Genomic DNA, 19581 nt, shown 5'->3' with positions numbered 1-19581 from the left:
TCTGGATCGCCTGGGGATGTCCCGATCCCTCTCCGGTATCCCGGAGTAGCTTTGGGTGTCTTTCGGGCGACGGGTGTATCTCTGGAAGCCACCTTTCGGATTCCGGGGGTGGTGGCCGAAGGAAGTATGCTTTGTGGCGGATATCCGACCGCCCTCTCTTTTGTCCACCGAGGTAGCTCGGCAGATGTGAGGTTGCTATCCCGGATTGCTGGTTTACTGGCATGAAGGGTAGGGTATGGCATGGGTTCCATGCTGCATCTGCGCTACTAGCGGCGCTGAGGTCCTCTTGGGCGTGGAGGGAGATTTCCGGCCCTTTCATTCCTCCTGGGAAATATTCCTCCCTGCTCCCCCCTTTTTTTGTTCTTTTTTTTATTTTTATTTTCTTTTCTTCTTTCTTTTTTTTTCTTAAAAACAAAAAGCAAAGGAGTAACCTAACCATGGAGAACCCAATCCATGAACCCACTACCCCCGGGCCCCTTCTTGATACCGCACCCCATTCTGACCCTGCCTTGCTTTTAGACCACTCTTCGGACACTCCTGATGCCCCTGTACCTCTTGCTGGTGCTGTTTCCTGACCCGCTTCAGGTACCGGGGCTTCGACTGACTCTTTCGATTTGTCTGACCTCCGCTCTCCTTTGACTATGCTTCCGGCCTCTCCCTCTACAGTACGGCAATTTTCGAATTGCCAGCCCGTTTCATGCCGGACCAACTCCGGTCCTACTCCTAACCCTTTGAGGGTCGACAGGCCCTCTCCGAAACTCGTTCTCAGGGTCGGCCAAATTTCAAAAAAAAAAAAATTATTTTTTCTTATGAAAAAATAGTTTTTTTTTCTAAACATTATAGGATAAACAAAAAAATTTACCATCAATACTTACGGAGATATGGATACATGAAGTTTGCAGAAAATGAGCCGCGTATGGCAACAGCGGCGACTGCCGCTCACCCGGTAAACTTTGATTTACTTGTATTTGAAGGTTTGTTGTTTTTTTCACTATTTTATTTTTTCACATAACTTATGTGGCCTATGAGACCAAAGTAAGGTGCAATGTACATATATACACTCGTTGTATACAACACAATAAGCACACAAACATAATTATCAATATATTGTTTACAAAACTTGTTTACAAAAACAAACAATACAAAACATTGTTTATTAATATTGTTCTATAATATATATACCAATATACAGTCACTGAACATATTCCTATTAGTTCTGCAGCTTGTGGAACTCTGAAACATGGTGTCATACACAATGGTGTTTTATCTTTCTCCCTCATTCTATCTCTTTCAATCTGTCTCTCTCTTTCTATCTGTCTGTCTATCTCTGTCTCACAGGTACACATAAATACAAGTATACATAGTATAAATTACCTAGGATAACCCAAGAAATCCAGACAAAGTGCTATACTCTGCTTGAAGATGTGAGTAAAAGTGATGACACAGTCTTGTGGCTCTTTGAGACAGAGAGCTAGACGGATAGACAGATAGACAGGGAGCTTGACAGACAGACAAATAGACAGACAGAAATGTTAGTGTACCAGTACCAGTGTACTAGTGTTCCACCCTCCTCCTCCTCTTCTTCCTCTTCCTCCTCTTCCCCCTACTCTTCCTCCTACTCTTCCTCATACTCTTCCTCTTCCTCCTCTTCCTCTTCCTCCTACTCTTCCTCTTCCTCCTCCTCCTCTTCCTCCTCCTCCTCTTCTTCCTCTTCCTCCTACTCTTCCTCCTCCTCCTCTTCTTCCTCTTCCTCCTCTTCCCCCTAATCTTCCTCCTACTATTCCTCTTCCTCCTACTCTTCCTCTTCCTCCTCCTCCTCTTCCTCCTCCTCCTCTTCTTCCTCTTCCTCCTACTCTTCCTCTTCCTCCTCCTCCTCTTCCTCCTCCTCCTCTTCTTCCTCTTCCCCCTACTCTTCCTCCTTCTCCTTCTCCTCCTCATCCATAGTGTAAATTACAAGGAGTCGGCAGCTGTCAAAGTGACATATTGGCTCATTACTCACTCCCCCTCCGGCCTGTCAAAACAATGGAGTAGGATGCTGCTTCCCCTCCTCCATTCTATCTAATTATCTTTCTCCCTCATTCTATCTGTCTGTCTATCTCTGTCTCACAGGTACACATAAATACAAGTATACATAGTATAAATTACCTAGGATAACCCAAGAAACCCAGACAAAGTGCTATACTCTGCTTGAAGATGTGAGTAAAAGTGATGATGCAGTCTTGTGGCTCTCTGAGACAGAGAGCTAGATGGATAGACAGGGAGCTTGACAGACAGGCAAATAGACAGACAGAAATGTTAGTATACCAGCAAAAACAAAGGGAGGGCGATGTTCATCTCATCTTTTGGCATCAGCTCTACCCTCATTTACCCTCATCAAACGTCAGCACTTATCAGATGTTATCTCCCCTTATCTTGTTACTGTCATGGGTGAACATTTATTATTACATATTATTATTATTACCTATTATTATTATTATGTATTATTATTATGTATTATTATTATTATGTATTATTATTATTATGTATTATTATTATGTATTATTGTTATCATTACGTATTCTTCTTCTTCCTCCTCCTCCTCCTCCTCTTCCTCCTCCTCTTCCTCCTCCTCCTCCTCTTCTTCCTCCTCCTCCTCTTCTTCCTCCTCCTCCTCCTCCTCTTCTTCCTCCTCCTCCTCCTCCTCCTCCTCCTCCTCCTCCTCCTCCTCCTCCTCCTCCTCTGCCTCCTCCTCCTCTGCCTCCTCCTCCTCTGCCTCCTCCTCCTCTTGCCCCCTCCTCCTCTTGCCTCCTCCTCCTCTTGCCTCCTCCTCCTCTGCCTCCTCCTCCTCCTCCATTCTTGGAACAAGTTTGAAGAGCTTGTAGTTCATAATCACTATCATTATCATCACCAATGCTCACATCTGAGTCTGGGATTTTGGAAAATAGGAGTTTCCTCTTTGATTCTGGTACAACTGAACGACGGCCCAGCACCAGAGGTGGAAGGCTGTGGGTTGTCTGGGTTTTCCTCACTATTACCCATATTATGGTCATTAGTTTCGGTCAAAACCTCACCAGAACCTTGAAACTCATCTTCACTGTCACTTCCATCTGTATTAGAACTGTCACTGGGAAACAAAAGTGTCCCAATTCGCCGAGGAGTGAGGAACTTCTTACCGCAGGGCACGGTGGAAATTGTGTACTATGATGGCATTCCCACAATGCACCACTGGGTCCCAGATTTTTTTCCTACTGCGCACACCCACCACACAGACCCATTCTCTCACATATAGGATTATCAGCCTTTTCCTGCGAGATTTGAGGCCGCTAGAATTTATGCGTACTAGTACGTCAAAAACCCCTACGCGTAAGACGTACTAGTACGACCAAAACCCTCAAAGGGCTAAACGCCAATGTCAATCTCCTGATGATGCTCCTTCGTTACCTTCCCATTCTACTCGGAGAAGACCAATGTGTCATGCACTCCCTCTCCACGCTCAGTTTCGGACCACACAATGGACTAAATTCTTTACTTTAAGACCGACTTCTGCCAATCTTTCTGACCATAGTATTGGCAAAGCGCTCCTCCGTCATGTTGGTAGAGATATTTCATTTCATGCTCTCAAGAGCGGTACGCGCATCGTCACTGTCCAGAATGCTACCGAAGCTCATGAACTTTCTCTCCTTTCGAATATCGATACTACTCCTATCACTATTGAAAAACATCTTTCTCTCAATTCTTGTAGTGGTACTGTCATTCTGCCCCATACCATAGTCCAACAGAATTTCCAGTCATGAGGTAATGACATTCTTGAACAGCTGGAACTCCAGGATCTCCCAATCCTCAAAGTAGACACTTATGTCCTTCCTGCCCGTGGGCGGAGACGTTACCCTCGCAATGTAGCTCGTTTAACTTTTGACAGCCGAGAACTCCCGTCCTCTGTATATGTCGCGGGGCATCGGTTACAAGTTCGAAGGGTGATACCTACACCGCAACAGTGTAGAAATTGCTGGCGTTTTGGTCACCCAGCGAAATATTGCAGATCTATAGCCGAATGCCCAGTCTGTAGTGCCGACGACCATTCTAATACATCTTGCAGTCAACCTCCATCTTGCCTTAATTGTAATGCTCACCCATCGTACTCCCGCCGTTGCCAGGTCTACTTAAATGAACGTGAAATCCGTTGCCTCAAAGAGGCAGAAGGTCTCCCTTATGGTATGGCAGTTACTTATCTCCGCCTCCAAGGGAGACTACCCCGTGTTTCTTATTCTCGTGTTTCAAAACATCCCCCCACTTCTGGGGTCCCATCTTCTGCAGCCTCCTCTGTTGTTACCCCTCCCATAGCCACTCCGGCATCTAATCCTTTTGCTGTCCTTGGCTCGACGTCCCGACTACAACTCAGTCTGTTCTCACATCTTCGCGTCCTTCCTCACAAGCCTCAGTATCGACAAGACCTCGTACGACACCTTATACCAATCTCCCCTCTACTTCTCAGAAGTCCAAAAAATCCACATTGCTCAAATCTTCTTTGCCCCCTTCCTTCCCTTCTTCCACCTCCACACTTTACCTTTCTAGTCTCTGTGCCTAGTTCTTCCCCTCTCTCTGGCTCTATTACAAGTGTGGAGATTCACCCTCCTCCTCGTACTATGCCTTCCATCCCCGTCCCCTCCCAAGTTTCTCCCTCTTCTGCCACCTCCCAGGTTTCTGCCTCTTCTGTTGCCCCCCCCACACTTCATCTCCAGTCCCTTACACTCTTTTGTCCCCCTCTACTTTGGTACAGTCCATTACTGTCCCAATCTTTACTCACCCTCCCCCTTCTACCTCCAGTATGGTCTTCCATACATTTTTGAATTCAGAAACACTTGAAGCCATTTCAGAATATATTGCAGAGACTAAACCTTCAATGGACACTGATTCACTTCCTGTTCCTTCTCTTCCCTCTCCTCCATCTTCACAACCCCATTCTTCGCAACGCTCCGTTCCTTTGCTGCTTGAACGTCTTCCAATGCCACCACACGTTGACTTTTCTAACCCCTCTAGTCCGTAGGTGCCTTTCCCTACGGATTCCTGGTATTTTCTTCATCTCCAATCATGGCCTATTTACAGTGGAATATCCGTGGCCTCGGGTAATCGGGGTGAGCTTCAGATATTGCTTTCCAGGTTTTCCCCTGTTGGTGCTTGCTTACAAGAACCAAAATTACACTCAGCTGTTTTCCAACCTTTCTCAGGCTATAATTTATTGTATTCTTCGGATCCTTTCTCAGATGGGACCTTTAATGAAAGTGCCCTTCTTCTTAGCAATGATATTCCGTACTGTCAACTATATGTCCATACCTCGCTGCATTACACTGCAGCCCGTATCCACTTGAATAAGTGGTTTACAATATGTTCTTTACATTTCTCTCCTTCTCGAGCATTTTCTATCCCAGACTTTGCCTTTCTTGTTTCATCCTTACCACCACCACTTCTGTTACTTGGTGATTTTAACGCCCACCATTTCCTCTGGGGGGGTCTCATTGTGACTCACGTGGCATCCAGTTGGAGGCTTTTCTCGCCTCTCACCCCCTCCATGTTTTAAATACGGGTACTCCCACCCATTTTGATCCTCGTACTCATACTCTCTCTTGCATCGATCTATCAGTCTGCTCTTCCTCCACTGCACTAGACTTCACCTGGTCTGTTCTACCGGACTTACATGACAGCGATCATTTTCCAATCATTCTTACTTCTCCTTCATATTCACCACCTTTCTGTAGCCCTCGCTGGCAATTTGATCGGGCAAATTGGGACCTTTACTCGCAACTCACTGCTTTTAGTGAGGTTCCTTCTTCATCCTCCATTGATGAGCTCCTACACCTCTTCTCGACGTCAGTTTATACCGCAGCTTCTCATTCTATACCCCAAACCTCAGGCAAGCATTCTCAGAAGTGCGTGCCTTGGTGGTCTCCTGCTTGTGCTCGTGCAGTACATTTGAAACGCGCTGCATGGGGCAGGTACCGATACAATAGAACCAATGAGAGACTTCTTGATTTTAAGCAGAAGCATGCGATCGCTCGCCGTGTAATCTGTGATGCTAAACGCACTTGCTGGTGAGACTATGTTTCCACCATCACCTCTGCTTCCTCTATGAGTGCAGTCTGGAAAAAAGTGAGGAAATTGAGTGGTAAATACTCTCCTGACCCGGCTCCTGTTCTACGGGTCGCCGGTATTGATGTAGCAAACCCTCTTGACGTTGCCATTGAAATTGGCACTCATCTGGTCCGTATTTCCCGGGGGCTTCATCTATGCCCCTCGTTTCTTTCCTCAAAGTCTGCCAGAGTGTTAGTACCCTTGGACTTTTCTTCTCTCAGAGAAGAACAGTATAATGTGCCTTTTACACTTCAGGAACTGGAGGCAACACTCTCAGCTTGCCGATCATCGGCAGCTGGACCTGACGACATTCATATTCATATGTTACATTTACATCAGTCAGCCCTTGTAGTCCTCTTACACCTCTTCAATCTTATTTGGGCACAAGGAGTTCTTCCCCAGCTGTGGAAATCTGCCATTGTTCTCCCTTTCCACCAGCCGGGTTCTACAGGACATGATGCCTCCCACTATCGTCCCATCGCTCTTACTAGTGCAGTTTGCAAAGTGATGGAACGTCTGGTAAATCGCAGTTTAATGTGGTATTTAGAGACACACAACAGTCTCTCCGCTAGTCAATATGGCTTTCGTAAGGGCCGTTCTACCATAGACCCCTTACTACGCTTGGATACGTATGCTCGTAATGCTTTGCAAATAATCACTCGGTTATTGCCATATTTTTTGACCTTGAGAAGGCATATGACACAGTGTTTGAGTCAATAATGTGCTTTCCCCGGACTTTGTCCAAGCTGAAGGTGTCCCTCAGGGATGTGTTCTGAGCACAACACTTTTTCGCCTTGCTATAAATGATTTGGCCTCTGTTCTTCCACCCAATATTTGGTCATCACTCTATGTTGATGACTTCGCTATTGCTTGTGCAGGCGCTGACTGTCATCTCATTGCAGTTTCTCTCCAGCGTGTGGTCGACTGTGTTTCCACTTGGGCCACCACGCATGGGTTTAAATTTTCCAGTACCAAAACTCACCAAATTACTTTCACTAGACGCTCTGTCATCTCCGATCATCCTTTGCATCTCTATGGCTCTCGTATCCCCGAACATGATAGTCAGGTTTCTAGGCCTCCTCTTTGACCGTAGGTTATCCTGGAAACCTCACATTACCTCTCTGAAGGCAACTTGTCACAGCCTGCTAAACCTTCTTAAAACCCTTGCTCATCTTTCCTGGGGAGCTGATCGTCGAACTCTGCTTCGCCTACATTCAGCCCTCGTTTTATCGAAACTCGATTATGGTGACCAGATTTATTCAGCGGCCTCTCCTGCTACTCTCTCTAGCCTTAACCCCATCCATCACCAAGGATTACGTTTATGCCTTGGTGCTTTTCGCTCTTCCCCTGTTGAAAGCCTCTATGCAGAAGCGAATGTTCCATCCTTGTCTGATCGTCGTGATGCCCATTGCCTTCGCTACTATGTACACTCTCACGATCTCCACAATCCTTCCATTTATAGAATGGTCACCGATATTAGTAGACATTCTTTATTTGTTCGCCGCCCGTTTGCTCCGTCCCTTTTCTCTTCGCCTACATTCGCTCTTGTCTTAGCTTCAGTTACCACCTTTATATGTTCATGTAGCATCTCACTTTTCCTTACCCCCTGGGAAGTTCCAGCTGTTCGGGTCTGTTTTTTCTCACTCCCTTGCTCGAAAGCCCAACTGCCTACGGTGGCTTCCCGCTCTCTCTTTCTTGATCACTTCCACTCTCATTCTGATGCCATCGCTGTGTACACAGATGGCTCTAAGTCTTCAGACGGTGTCGGATTCGCAGCAGTGTTTCCGGACAGCGTCATGCGAGGGCATTTACTATCTTCGGCTAGCATTTTTACTGCTGAATTGTATGCCATTCTTGCAGCACTTATTCGTATCGCATTTATGCCTGTGTCATCATTTGTGGTAGTCTCAGACTCCCTTAGTGCTCTACAGGCTATACGAAAATTTGATACATCTCACCCCCTAGTTCTCCGTATCCAACTTTGGCTACGCCGTATCTCAACCAAGCATAAAGATATTGTTTTTTGTTGGGTTCCTGGTCATGTTAACGTACAGGGCAATGAACAGGCAGACACTGCTGCGTGGTCAGCAGTACATGACCTACCAATTTTCTATAGAGGTGTTCCATTTCTGGACTATTTTGCTGCAATAGCTACCCACCTTCACACCCATTGGCAACAACGTTGGTCAACTCTGCTCGGTAACAAACTTCATTCTATTAAACCAAGCATAGGTTACTTGCCGTCTTCTTGTCATCAGTGCCGAGGTTAGGAGACCACTCTCTCCCTCCTTCGCATTGGCCACACTCGTCTTACTCATGGGTATCTCATGGAGAGGCACCCTGTTCCTCTCTGTGAGCAGTGTCAAGTTCCAGTATCGATTAGCCACATTCTGTTAGACTGCCCTCTCTATCAATGAGCACTCAGAATTTACCTCCAACGTCGTCTTCGTTCTACTACTCTCTCTTTACCTTCCCTTCTTGCTGATGGACCCTCCTTTAATCCTGACTCTCTCATTGACTTCTTGACAACGACTGATTTGCTCCACAAACTCTGATGATGATACCTTTTGCACTCCCCTGAGCCCTTTCTAGTTCAGTCTCTTGCTGCCCTTTACCCTTTCACCATCCACTGCCCCGTTGTTATCCATAACCTATTACTCATCCATCTCCCTTTTGCCACCTGATGCCCTCGCTTCCTTCCTGCCCTGCAGCGCTGTATAGCCCTTGTGGCTTAGCGCTTCTATTTGATTATAATAATAATCTTCTTCACTCCTAAAAGATGGTATACCTCCCTGGCCCGTGCACGAAATTACCGCCTCCCTTTCTTCCTCAACATTTAAAAGTTCCTCAAAATATTCTCGCCATCTACCTAATACCTCCCTTTCCCCATCTACTAACTCCCCTACTCTGTTTTTAACTGACAAATCCATACTTTCCCTAGGCTTTCTTAACTTGTTTAACTCGCTCCAAAATTTTTTCTTATTTTCATTAAAATTTCTTGACAGTGCCTCTCCCACTCTATCATCTGCTCTCCTTTTGCACTCTCTCACCACTCTCTTCACCTTTCTTTTACTCTCCATATACTCTGCTCTTCTTATAACACTTCTGCTTTGTAAAAACCTCTCATAAGCTACCTTTTTCTCTTTTATCACACCCTTTACTTCATCATTCCACCAATCACTCCTCTTTCCTCCTGCCCCCACCCTCCTATAACCACAAACTTCTGCCCCACATTCTAATACTGCATTTTTAAAACTATTCCAACCCTCTTCAACCCCCCCACTACTTATCTTTGCACTAGCCCACCTTTCTGCCAATAGTCGCTTATATCTCACCCGAACTTCCTCCTCTCTTAGCTTATACACTTTCATCTCCCTCTTACTTGTTGTTGCCACCTTCCTCTTTTCCCATCTACCTCTTACTCTAACTGTAGCTACAACTAAATAATGATCCGATATATCAGTTGCCCCTCTATAAACGTGTACATTCTGGAGCCTACCCATCAACCTTTTATCCACCAATACATAATCTAACAAACTACTTTCATTACGTGCTACATCATACCTTGTATATTTATTTATCCTCTTTTTCATAAAATATGTATTATTACCAAATCTCTTTCTACACATAGCTCAGTTAAAGGCTCCCCATTTACATTTACCCCTGGCACCCCAAATTTACCTACTACTCCCTCCACAACATTTTTACCCACTTTAGCATTGAAATCCCCAACCACCATTACTCTCACACTTGATTCAAAACTCCCCACGCATTCACTCAACATTTCCCAAAATCTCTCTCTCTCCTCTACATTTCTCTCTTCTCCAGGTGCATACACGCTTACTATAACCCACTTTTCACATCCAATCTTTATTTTACTCCACATAATCCTTGAATTAATACATTTGTAGTCCCTCTTTTCCTGCCATAGCTTATCCTTCAACATTATTGCTACTCCTCCTTTAGCTCTAACTATTTGAAACCCCTGACCTAATCCCATTTATTCCTCTCCCTTGAAACTCTCCCACCCCCTTCAGCTTTGTTTCACTTAAAGCCAAGACATCCAGCTTCTTCTCATGCATAACATCCACAATCATCTACTTATCATTTGCACAACATCCACGCACATTCAGGCTTCCCACTTTGACAATTTTCTTCTTCTTATTCTTTTTAGTAATCTTTACAGGAAAAGGGGGGTTACTAATACTAGTACTAATACTAGTACTAATAATACTAGTACTAGTACTACTAGTACTGATACTACTAGTACTGATACTACTAGTACTGATACTACAAATTCTACTACTACCATATAATAGTGCATGTAACCTTGTTATTGAGGTAATAAGTGCTTTCATTTAATACTTGAGGAGTACTGTTGTAAATAGTGTAGTGTAAATATGTTTGGTTTTATTAGTGTATTGTTTTAATATTATGTTCATGGAAAGTGCTAAACTTGTTAATTGGTTTAAGAAATTTATCTATACCTTTTTTATTATTTTGTTTGGATGAGCTTAGTGTCGAATAATTTTTCTAAATCGTGGCATAGCCAATGAGATGCTTTATTGTGTGTGCCTAAGTGCAGTGTTAATTTGAGTACACTATAAAAAAGGATATATTGTTAGTAAAGGTACTGTACTGCAGTGTGGAACAAAAAGTGACAAAGTTAAAAGTTATAATGCAGGGCAGTGTACTTTGGGGGTAATTTTTAAACAGTTTAATAATTGTTATTTATATGAAGATAGTGTTAACTTTTCTGCATAAAATGTGAAATACTGTTAAATTAGTTTAACATGTTAAGAATTAAAACTTATTTTTTAATATTTTATTCATTATAGGTAAGGTGGGTGACCATCAAGACCGACATGAAAACATTGGACGGGGTACCATTGGCATAGAAGGATTTCGGCGCATCATGAATTGTGAATATTTTAATGACGTTCCTTTAATATTAGAAACCCCTTGGACCAGTGTTGAAAGTTATGGCAAGGAAATAAAGAAACTAGAAGGACTAATTGCAAAGTAGTTGTATGTTTTTTATGACTTGATTCATCTGTTTAGGAGTTCAATGTGAACCTCCTGAAGGTCTGCTAGTTACCTGATAATATTAGGAATATTTGAATTTGCATCAGTATGTTTTAAACTTATCTATAACAGTATCTCACTATACGTTACTGTCATTAATTTTTATTTTTAGTTAATGCCAGCATAATTTATAAAAAAAAAAAAATGCAAAAATCTTTTGTTTTACTTTTTTAACACTGATATTTCTCATCTGGCTGGGTGAGCCAAATAGCACATTCACTCAAACTGTAGCTTCTTTTCCAGACAGGCACATACTGTACTTCACTCTTTGGTGGTTATGCACACAATTGCAGCCTCTCGCCTCATGCTTTCCGAACAATTACTCTACATATTTGATGCTGGTCCCCATGAGGAAGTGGAGAAGACTCCTTCCTCTGTGAGCTATGCATGTTATAAGAGGCGACTAAAATACTGGGAGCAAGGGACTAGTTACCCCTTCTGTATAAATTACTGAATGTAAAAAGAAGAAAAACTTTTGTTTCTTATTTTTTGGGGTCACCCTGCCTTGATGGGAGGTGGCCAGTGGGTTAAAAAAAAAAAAAATTGGTTCTGGTAAGAGGCTTTTGATCGAAGAACTGGACCTGTCCTTCCTTACCTTGAATAAACCTAATTTCTCCCATTCCCTAGGTATTATATGACTCGTATAGGTTTTACCCTTCTCTGATTAAAATAAATAAATATGGTTCCCTCAAAACACTGTATGTGAAGTACCTTGCTTACACTCCAACTGCATGTGAAATCCTACAAACTCTGTACAGGAGGGCCCCACTTTATACAGCAGGTTAGGTGTTGGGCTACCGCTATAAAGCGAAAATCACTGTAAAATGAAAGCCTTTTTTGTTTTTTACTTTCAAATGCATATAAAAGCCTAATAACATGTTTCCACTATCATATATTGAGTGAGCAAGTATTATGTACTGTACATAATACATAATTATGTACTGTACATAATACAAGATATGATGTAGGGCGAAATGACAATAGTTTGTTGGATTATGTATTGGTAGATAAAAGACTGTTGAGTAGACTTCAGGATGTACATGTTTATAGAGGGGCCACAGATATGTCAGATCACTTTCTAGTTGTAGCTACACTGAGAGTAAAAGGTAGATGGGATACAAGGAGAACAGAAGCATCAGGGAAGAGAGAGGTGAAGGTTTATAAACTAAAAGAGGAGGCAGTTAGGGTAAGATATAAACAGCTATTGGAGGATAGATGGGCTAATGAGAGCATAGGCAATGGGGTCGAAGAGGTATGGGGTAGGTTTAAAAATGTAGTGTTAGAGTGTTCAGCAGAAGTTTGTGGTTACAGGAAAGTGGGTGCGGGAGGGAAGAGGAGCGATTGGTGGAATGATGATGTAAAGAGAGTAGTAAGGGAGAAAAAGTTAGCATATGAGAAGTTTTTACAAAGTAGAAGTGATGCAAGGAGGGAAGAGTATATGGAGAAAAAGAGAGAGGTTAAGAGAGTGGTGAAGCAATGTAAAAAGAGAGCAAATGAGAGAGTGGGTGAGATGTTATCAACAAATTTTGTTGAAAATAAGAAAAAGTTTTGGAGTGAGATTAACAAGTTAAGGAAGCCTAGAGAACAAATGGATTTGTCAGTTAAAAATAGGAGAGGAGAGTTATTAAATGGAGAGTTAGAGATATTGGGAAGATGGAGGGAATATTTTGAGGAATTGTTAAATGTTGATGAAGATAGGGAAGCTGTGATTTCGTGTATAGGGCAAGGAGGAGTGAGGAAGAGCCAGTTGTGAGTGTGGGGGAAGTTCGTGAGGCAGTAGGTAAAATGAAAGGGGGTAAGGTAGCCGGGATTGATGGGATAAAGATAGAAATGTTAAAAGCAGGTGGGGATATAGTTTTGGAGTGGTTGGTGCAATTATTTAATAAATGTATGGAAGAGGGTAAGGTACCTAGGGATTGGCAGAGAGCATGCATAGTTCCTTTGTATAAAGGCAAAGGGGACAAAAGAGAGTGCAAAAACTATAGGGGGATAAGTCTGTTGAGTATACCTGGTAAAGTGTATGGTAGAGTTATTATTGAAAGAATTAAGAGTAAGATGGAGAATAGGATAGCAGATGAACAAGGAGGCTTTAGGAAAGGTAGGGGGTGTGTGGACCAGGTGTTTACAATGAAACATATAAGTGAACAGTATTTAGATAAGGGTAAAGAGGTCTTTGTGGCATTTATGGATTTGGAAAAGGTGTATGACAGGGTGGATAGGGGGGCAATGTGGCAGATGTTGCAGGTGTATGGTGTAGAAGGTAGGTTACTGAAAGCAGTGAAGAGTTTTTATGAGGATAGTGAGGCTCAAGTTAGAGTATGTAGGAAAGAGGGAAATTATTTCCCAGTAAAAGTAGGTCTTAGACAAGGATGTGTGATGTCACCATGGTTGTTTAATATATTTATAGATGGGGTTGTAAGAAAAGTAAATGCGAGGGTCTTGGCAAGAGGCGTGGAGTTAAAAGATGAAGAATCAAACATAAAGTGGGAGTTGCCACAGTTGCTCTTTGCTGATGACACTGTGCTCTTGGGAGATTCTGAAGAGAAGTTGCAGAGATTGGTGGATGAATTTGGTAGGGTGTGCAAAAGAAGAAAATTAAAAGTGAATACAGGAAAGAGTAAGGTTATGAGGATAACAAAAATATTAGGTGATGAAAGATTGGATATCAGATTGGAGGGAGAGAGTATGGAGGAGGTCTATGAAAGATGAGGTGAATCATAGAATTGATGAGGGGAAAAGGGTGAGTGGTGCACTTAGGAGTCTGTGGAGACAAAGAACTTTGTCCTTGGAGGCAAAGAGGGGAATGTATGAGAGTATAGTTTTACCAACGCTCTTATATGGGTGTGAAGCATGGGTGATGAATGTTGCAGCGAGGAGAAGGCTGGAGGCAGTGGAGATGTCATGTCTGAGGGTAATGTGTGGTGTGAATATAATGCAGAGAATTCGTAGTTTGGAAGTTAGGAGGAGGTGCGGGATTACCAAAACTGTTGTCCAGAGGGCTGAGGAAGGGTTGTTGAGGTGGTTCGGACATGTAGAGAGAATGGAGCGAAACAGAGTGACTTCAAGAGTGTATCAGTCTGTAGTGGAAGGAAGGCGGGGTAGGGGTCGGCCTAGGAAAGGTTGGAGGGAGGGGGTAAAGGAGGTTTTGTGTGCGAGGGGCTTGGACTTCCAGCAGGCATGCGTGAGCGTGTTTGATAGGAGTGAATGGAGACAAATGGTTTTTAATACTTGACGTGCTGTTGGAGTGTGAGCAAAGTAACATTTATGAAGGGGTTCAGGGAAACTGGCAGGCCGGACTTGAGTCCTGGAGATGGGAAGTACAGTGCCTGCACTCTGAAGGAGGCGTGTTAATGTTGCAGTTTAAAAACTAGTGTTAAGCACCCTTCTGGCAAGACAGTGATGGAGTGATGATGGTGAAAGTTTTTCTTTTTCGGGCCACCCTGCCTTGGTGGGAATCGGCCAGTGTGATAATAATAATAATAATAATTGTCCGTGATATGCAGTGGTACCCTGAGTTTCATACAGCTCCCAACTTTAACAGTTATGTAAGTGTATTATTGTAAGTGCTTTTGTTAGTGTATTTTTGGGGTCTGAAACGGACTAATCTAATTTACATTATTCCTTATGGGAAAAAATTCTTTCGGTAATGGCACTTGAACAGCCTTCTGGAACGAATTATGCCCTGTATCTTTATATGACTGGCAGTGCAGTAGGTTTGTTTACACCACAGTCATACTGTATATTCCTTGTACTTGTAGTTAGCCGCACAAGAAGTCCTAGTTAATAGTCTGTGTCAAGGTCTTAAGTAACATGTAAGCTTTATGATTAATTACCTGAAATGCACTGCAGAATTAGTGAGTTATTGTGTACAGTGCATAAACAGTACACACATTACTTACATTAAAATATTTTAGTACTCAGCTTCTAGTGAGTGTTGTGTGTTCCAGCAAGCGTGCGTGAGCGTGTTAGATAGGAGTGAATGGAGACGAATGGTATTTGGGACCTGATGAGCTGTTGGAGTGTGAGCAGGGTAATATTTAGTGAAGGGGTTCAAGGAAACTGGTTATTTTTATATACCTGGACTTGAGTCCTGGAAATGGGAATTACAATGCCTGCACTTTAAAGGAGGGGTTTGGGATATTGGCAGTTTGGAGGAATATGTTGTGTATCTTTATACATATGTGCTTCTAAACTGTTGTATTCTGAGCACCTCTGCAAAAACAGTGATTATCTGTGAGTGAGGTGAAATTGTTGAATGATGATGAAAGCATTTTCTTTTTGGGGATTTTTTCTTTTTTGGGTAACCCTGCCTCGGGAGATGGCTAACTTGTTGAAAATATATATATAAATATATATTTTAGTCGCCTCTTACGACACGCATGGCTTACAGAGGAAGAATTCTGTTCTACTTCCCCATGGAGATAAGAGGAAATAGACAAGAACAAGAACTAGAAAGAAAATAGAAGAAAACCCAGAGGGCTATGTATATATATGCTTGTACATGTATGTGTAGTGTGACCGTCCTGCCAAGTGAGTGTAAAATGAAAGCCTGTAATTGTTTTACATGATGGTAGGATTGCTGGTGTCTTTTTTTCTGTCTCGTGAACATGCAAGATTTCAGGTACGTCTTGCTACTTCTACTTGCACATAGGTCACACCACACATACATGTACAAGCATATATATATACACACACCTCAGGGTTTTCCTCTATTTTCTTGCTAGTTCTTGTTCTTATTTATTTCCTCTTATCTCCATGGGGAAGTGGAACAGAATTCTTCCTCCGTAAGCTATGCGTGTTGTAAGAGGCGTCTAAAATGCCAAGAGCAAGGGGCTAGTAACCGCTTCTCCTGTAAAAATTGCTAAATTTAAAAAGAGAAACTCTCTTTTTTCTTTTTGGGCCACCCTGCCTTGGTGGGATACGGACGGTTTGTTGGAAAAAAAAATATAATTTTTTTTTAACAAGTTGGCCGTCTCCCACCGAAGCAGGGTGACCCAAAAAGAAAGAAAATTCCCAAAAAGAAAATACTTTCATGATCATTCAACAATTTCACCTCGCTCACACAATCACTGTTTTTGCAGAGGTGTTCAGAATACAACAGTTTAGAAACATATACATATAAAGATATACAGTTTATCCCTCCAAACTGTCAATATCCCAAACCCCTCCTTTAAAGTGCAGGCATTGTACTTCCCATTTCCAGGACTCAAGTCCGGCTATATAACACCCTCATGCAAGCTTGCTGGAAGTCCAAGCTCCTCTCCCACAAAACCTCCTTTACCCCTTCCCTCCAACCTTTTCGAGGACGACACCGACCCCGCCTTCCTTCCCCTACAGATTTATATGCTCTCCATGTCATTCTACTTTGATCCATTCTCTCTAAATGACCAAACCACCTCAACAACCCCTCTTCAGCCCTCTGACTAATACTTTTATTAACTCTACACATTCTAATTTCCACACTCCAAATTTTCTACATAATATTTACACCACACATTGCCCTTGGACAGGACATCTCCACTGCCTCCAACCGTCTCCTCGCTGCAGCATTTACAATCCAAGCTTCATACCCATAAAAGAGTGTTGGTATCACTATACTTTCATACATTCCCTTCTTTGCCTCCATAGATAACATTTTTTGTCTCCACATATACCCATCGCTCCACTCACCTTTTTTTCCTTTATCAATTCTATGATTAACCTCAACCTTCATAAATCCATCTGCTGACATGTCTAACTCTCAAATATCTGAAAACATTCACTTCTTCCATACTCCTCCTCTCCAATGTGATATCCAATTTTTCTTTATCTAAATTATTTGATACCCTCATCACCTTACTCTTTTCTGTGTTCACTTTCAACTTTCTACCTTTACACACTCTCCCAAACTCGTCCACTAACCTTTGCAATTTTTCTTTTGAATCTCCTATAAGCACAGTATCATCAGCAAAAAGTATCTGTGTCAATTCCCATTTTGTATTTGTTTCTCCATAATTTAATCCCACCCCACTCCCGAACACCCTAGCATTTACTTCTTTTACAACCCCATCTATAAATATATTAAACAACTATGGTGACATTACACATCCCTGTCTACGACCCACCTTTACCAGAAAGTAGTCTCCCTCTCTTGTACACACCATAACCTGAGCCTCACTATCCTCATAAAAACTCTTTACAGCATTTAGTAACTTACTACCTATTCCATATACTTGCAACATCTGCCACATTGCTGCTCTATTGACTCTATCATATGCCTTTTCTAAATCCATAAATTCAATGAAAACTTCCCTACCTTTATCTAAATACTGTTCACATATATGCTTCAATGTAAACACTTGAACTACACATCCCCTCCCACTCTAAAACCTCCTTGCTCATCTGCAATCCTACATTCTGTCTTACCTCTAATTCTTTCAGTAATAACCTTACTGTACACTTTTCCTGGTATACTCTAATTCCTCTATAATTTTTACAATCTCTTTTGTCCCCCTTCCCTTTATATAAAGGAACTATACATGCTCTCTTCCAATCCCTAGGTACCTTCCCCTCTTTTATACATTTATTAAACAAAAATACCAACCACTCTAACACTATATCCCCCCCTGCTTTTAACATTTCAGTCATGATCCCATCAGTTCCAGCTGCTCGACCCCCTTTCATTCTATGTAATGCCTCATGAATCTCCCCCACACTCATATCCTGCTCTTCTTCACTCCTGAAAGATGTTACACCTCCCTGGCCAATGCATGATATTACTGCCTCCCTTTCTTCATCGACATTTAAAAGTTCCTCAAAATATTCCTGCCATCTACCCAATACTTCTGGTTCCCCATCAACTAACTCCCTTACTCTGTTTTTAACTGACAAATCCATGTGTTCCCTAGGATTTCTTAAATTGTTTACCTCGCTCCAAAATTTTGTCTTATTTTCAACAAAATTTATCATTTGCTCTCCTATTGCACTCTCTCACCACCCTCTTCACCTTTCTTGTACTTTCCATATACTCTGCTCTTCTTAGATCACTTCTGCTCTGAAAAAATCTCTCATAAGCTACTTTTTTATCCTTTTCCACACCCTTTGCTTCTTCGTTCCACCAATCACTCCTTTCCCCCTGCACCCACCCTCCTATAGCCACAAACTTCTGCCCCATATTCTAATACTGCATTTGTAAAGCTATCTCATTCCTCTTCAAATCCCCCCCCCCCCACTACCCATACTTGCACTAGCCCACCTTTCTACCAATAGTTGCTTATATCTCGCCCTAACTTCCTCCTCCCTTAGTTTATACACTTTCACCTCTCTTAGTAGGTAATATGAATAAATGAAGAATGGGTATAATTGAAAACTGTTGTATTAGTGAAATGCTGTAAAGTGAGGCCCTCCTGTGATATACACTTACATATGCCTGTTGAATGTCCCATTGCCTACATGATACTTATGCCCTCATATCAGCTCTTCCTTGGACATCCTTACACTGCCTCGGATTCACCCTTAGGTTTATAAAGTTTTTTCAACTTTTCTGTCTTGCTCTGAATTTTTTTTTCTGGCTAACATTCACATTGTACTTTGATCTTGGGCATGACATTTCCACTACATCCAGCTTCCTCCTTCCAACCCATAAAAGAATTGGTATCAATGTTTCCTGATGCATTCCTAATTTTGCATCTTTCCAAATCAAAATATTTGCAATTTTTTTCTATTCTTTGATTTACCTCAATTCTTTAAAAGATTACTGTATCAATGAGGAAGTGCTATACCAACCTTTGTAAGAATGTCTAAATACATTTACCTCTTAATATTCTTTTATTAAAATTTACACTTTATCCTCCTAACTTTTGCTTAGTTTCATTACCTTTTATATGCATTTACTTTCAGCTTCCTTTTAGCATCATTCTTAACTACTGTGCTTTGCAAACTTTTGCAGCATTTCTTTAATATCTCAATAACACTGCCATCTGGAAACTTTACCTCTGCCAAACATACATACTTTTTTTTTTTTGCAGTGATTTTTATTGACAAAGAGTTAGTGACCTCAAGAGTCCCAGCAGGTAGCACTAAACCCATAAATTATACAGAGTCTGAAGAATGGGAGTCAATCAGGTTCAATCTAATGGAAGATTAAGTTCAATACCTTGGAGGAGCCTCCATTGTGGGGCCAAGTGGTCTGTAAATATTTCTGCATTCCTTCCCATTTTTTAAATCCACTCAAAAGGTATGTTTAGAAAATCAAAGTTACTATATTTAACTTTTTTGTTGTATGGCAACAATAATACTTATTTTATACTGGGCAGATTTTTTCATTGAGAATAATGTAATATGTAATTGAATATTTTATTCATGAAACTGTACCCTAATAATAAATTTCAGAATTTATTAGTCATATAACAA

At 41.9% G+C, this 19581-nt stretch overlaps 1 protein-coding gene across 1 annotated transcript in view; it reads left to right on the top strand.

Moving 5' to 3' along the window:
• LOC128692198 (probable endonuclease 4) overlaps window positions 1-19374 on the top strand; it is a 40078-nt gene extending 20704 nt beyond the window's left edge. The window contains exon 8 of the mRNA XM_070096335.1: window positions 10944-19374. Within this exon, the coding sequence (XP_069952436.1) occupies window positions 10944-11131 (188 nt within the window). The 3' untranslated portion in view covers window positions 11132-19374. The remainder of the gene's footprint in view (window positions 1-10943) is intronic.
• The last annotated feature ends 207 nt before the right edge of the window (window positions 19375-19581 follow it).

This window comes from Cherax quadricarinatus, chromosome 53, assembly GCF_038502225.1.
Source record: "Cherax quadricarinatus isolate ZL_2023a chromosome 53, ASM3850222v1, whole genome shotgun sequence".
NCBI classification, from domain to species: domain Eukaryota; kingdom Metazoa; phylum Arthropoda; class Malacostraca; order Decapoda; family Parastacidae; genus Cherax; species Cherax quadricarinatus.
Note: the sequence above shows the minus strand (reverse complement) of the source record. Positions and strands in the feature narration are given on the sequence as shown.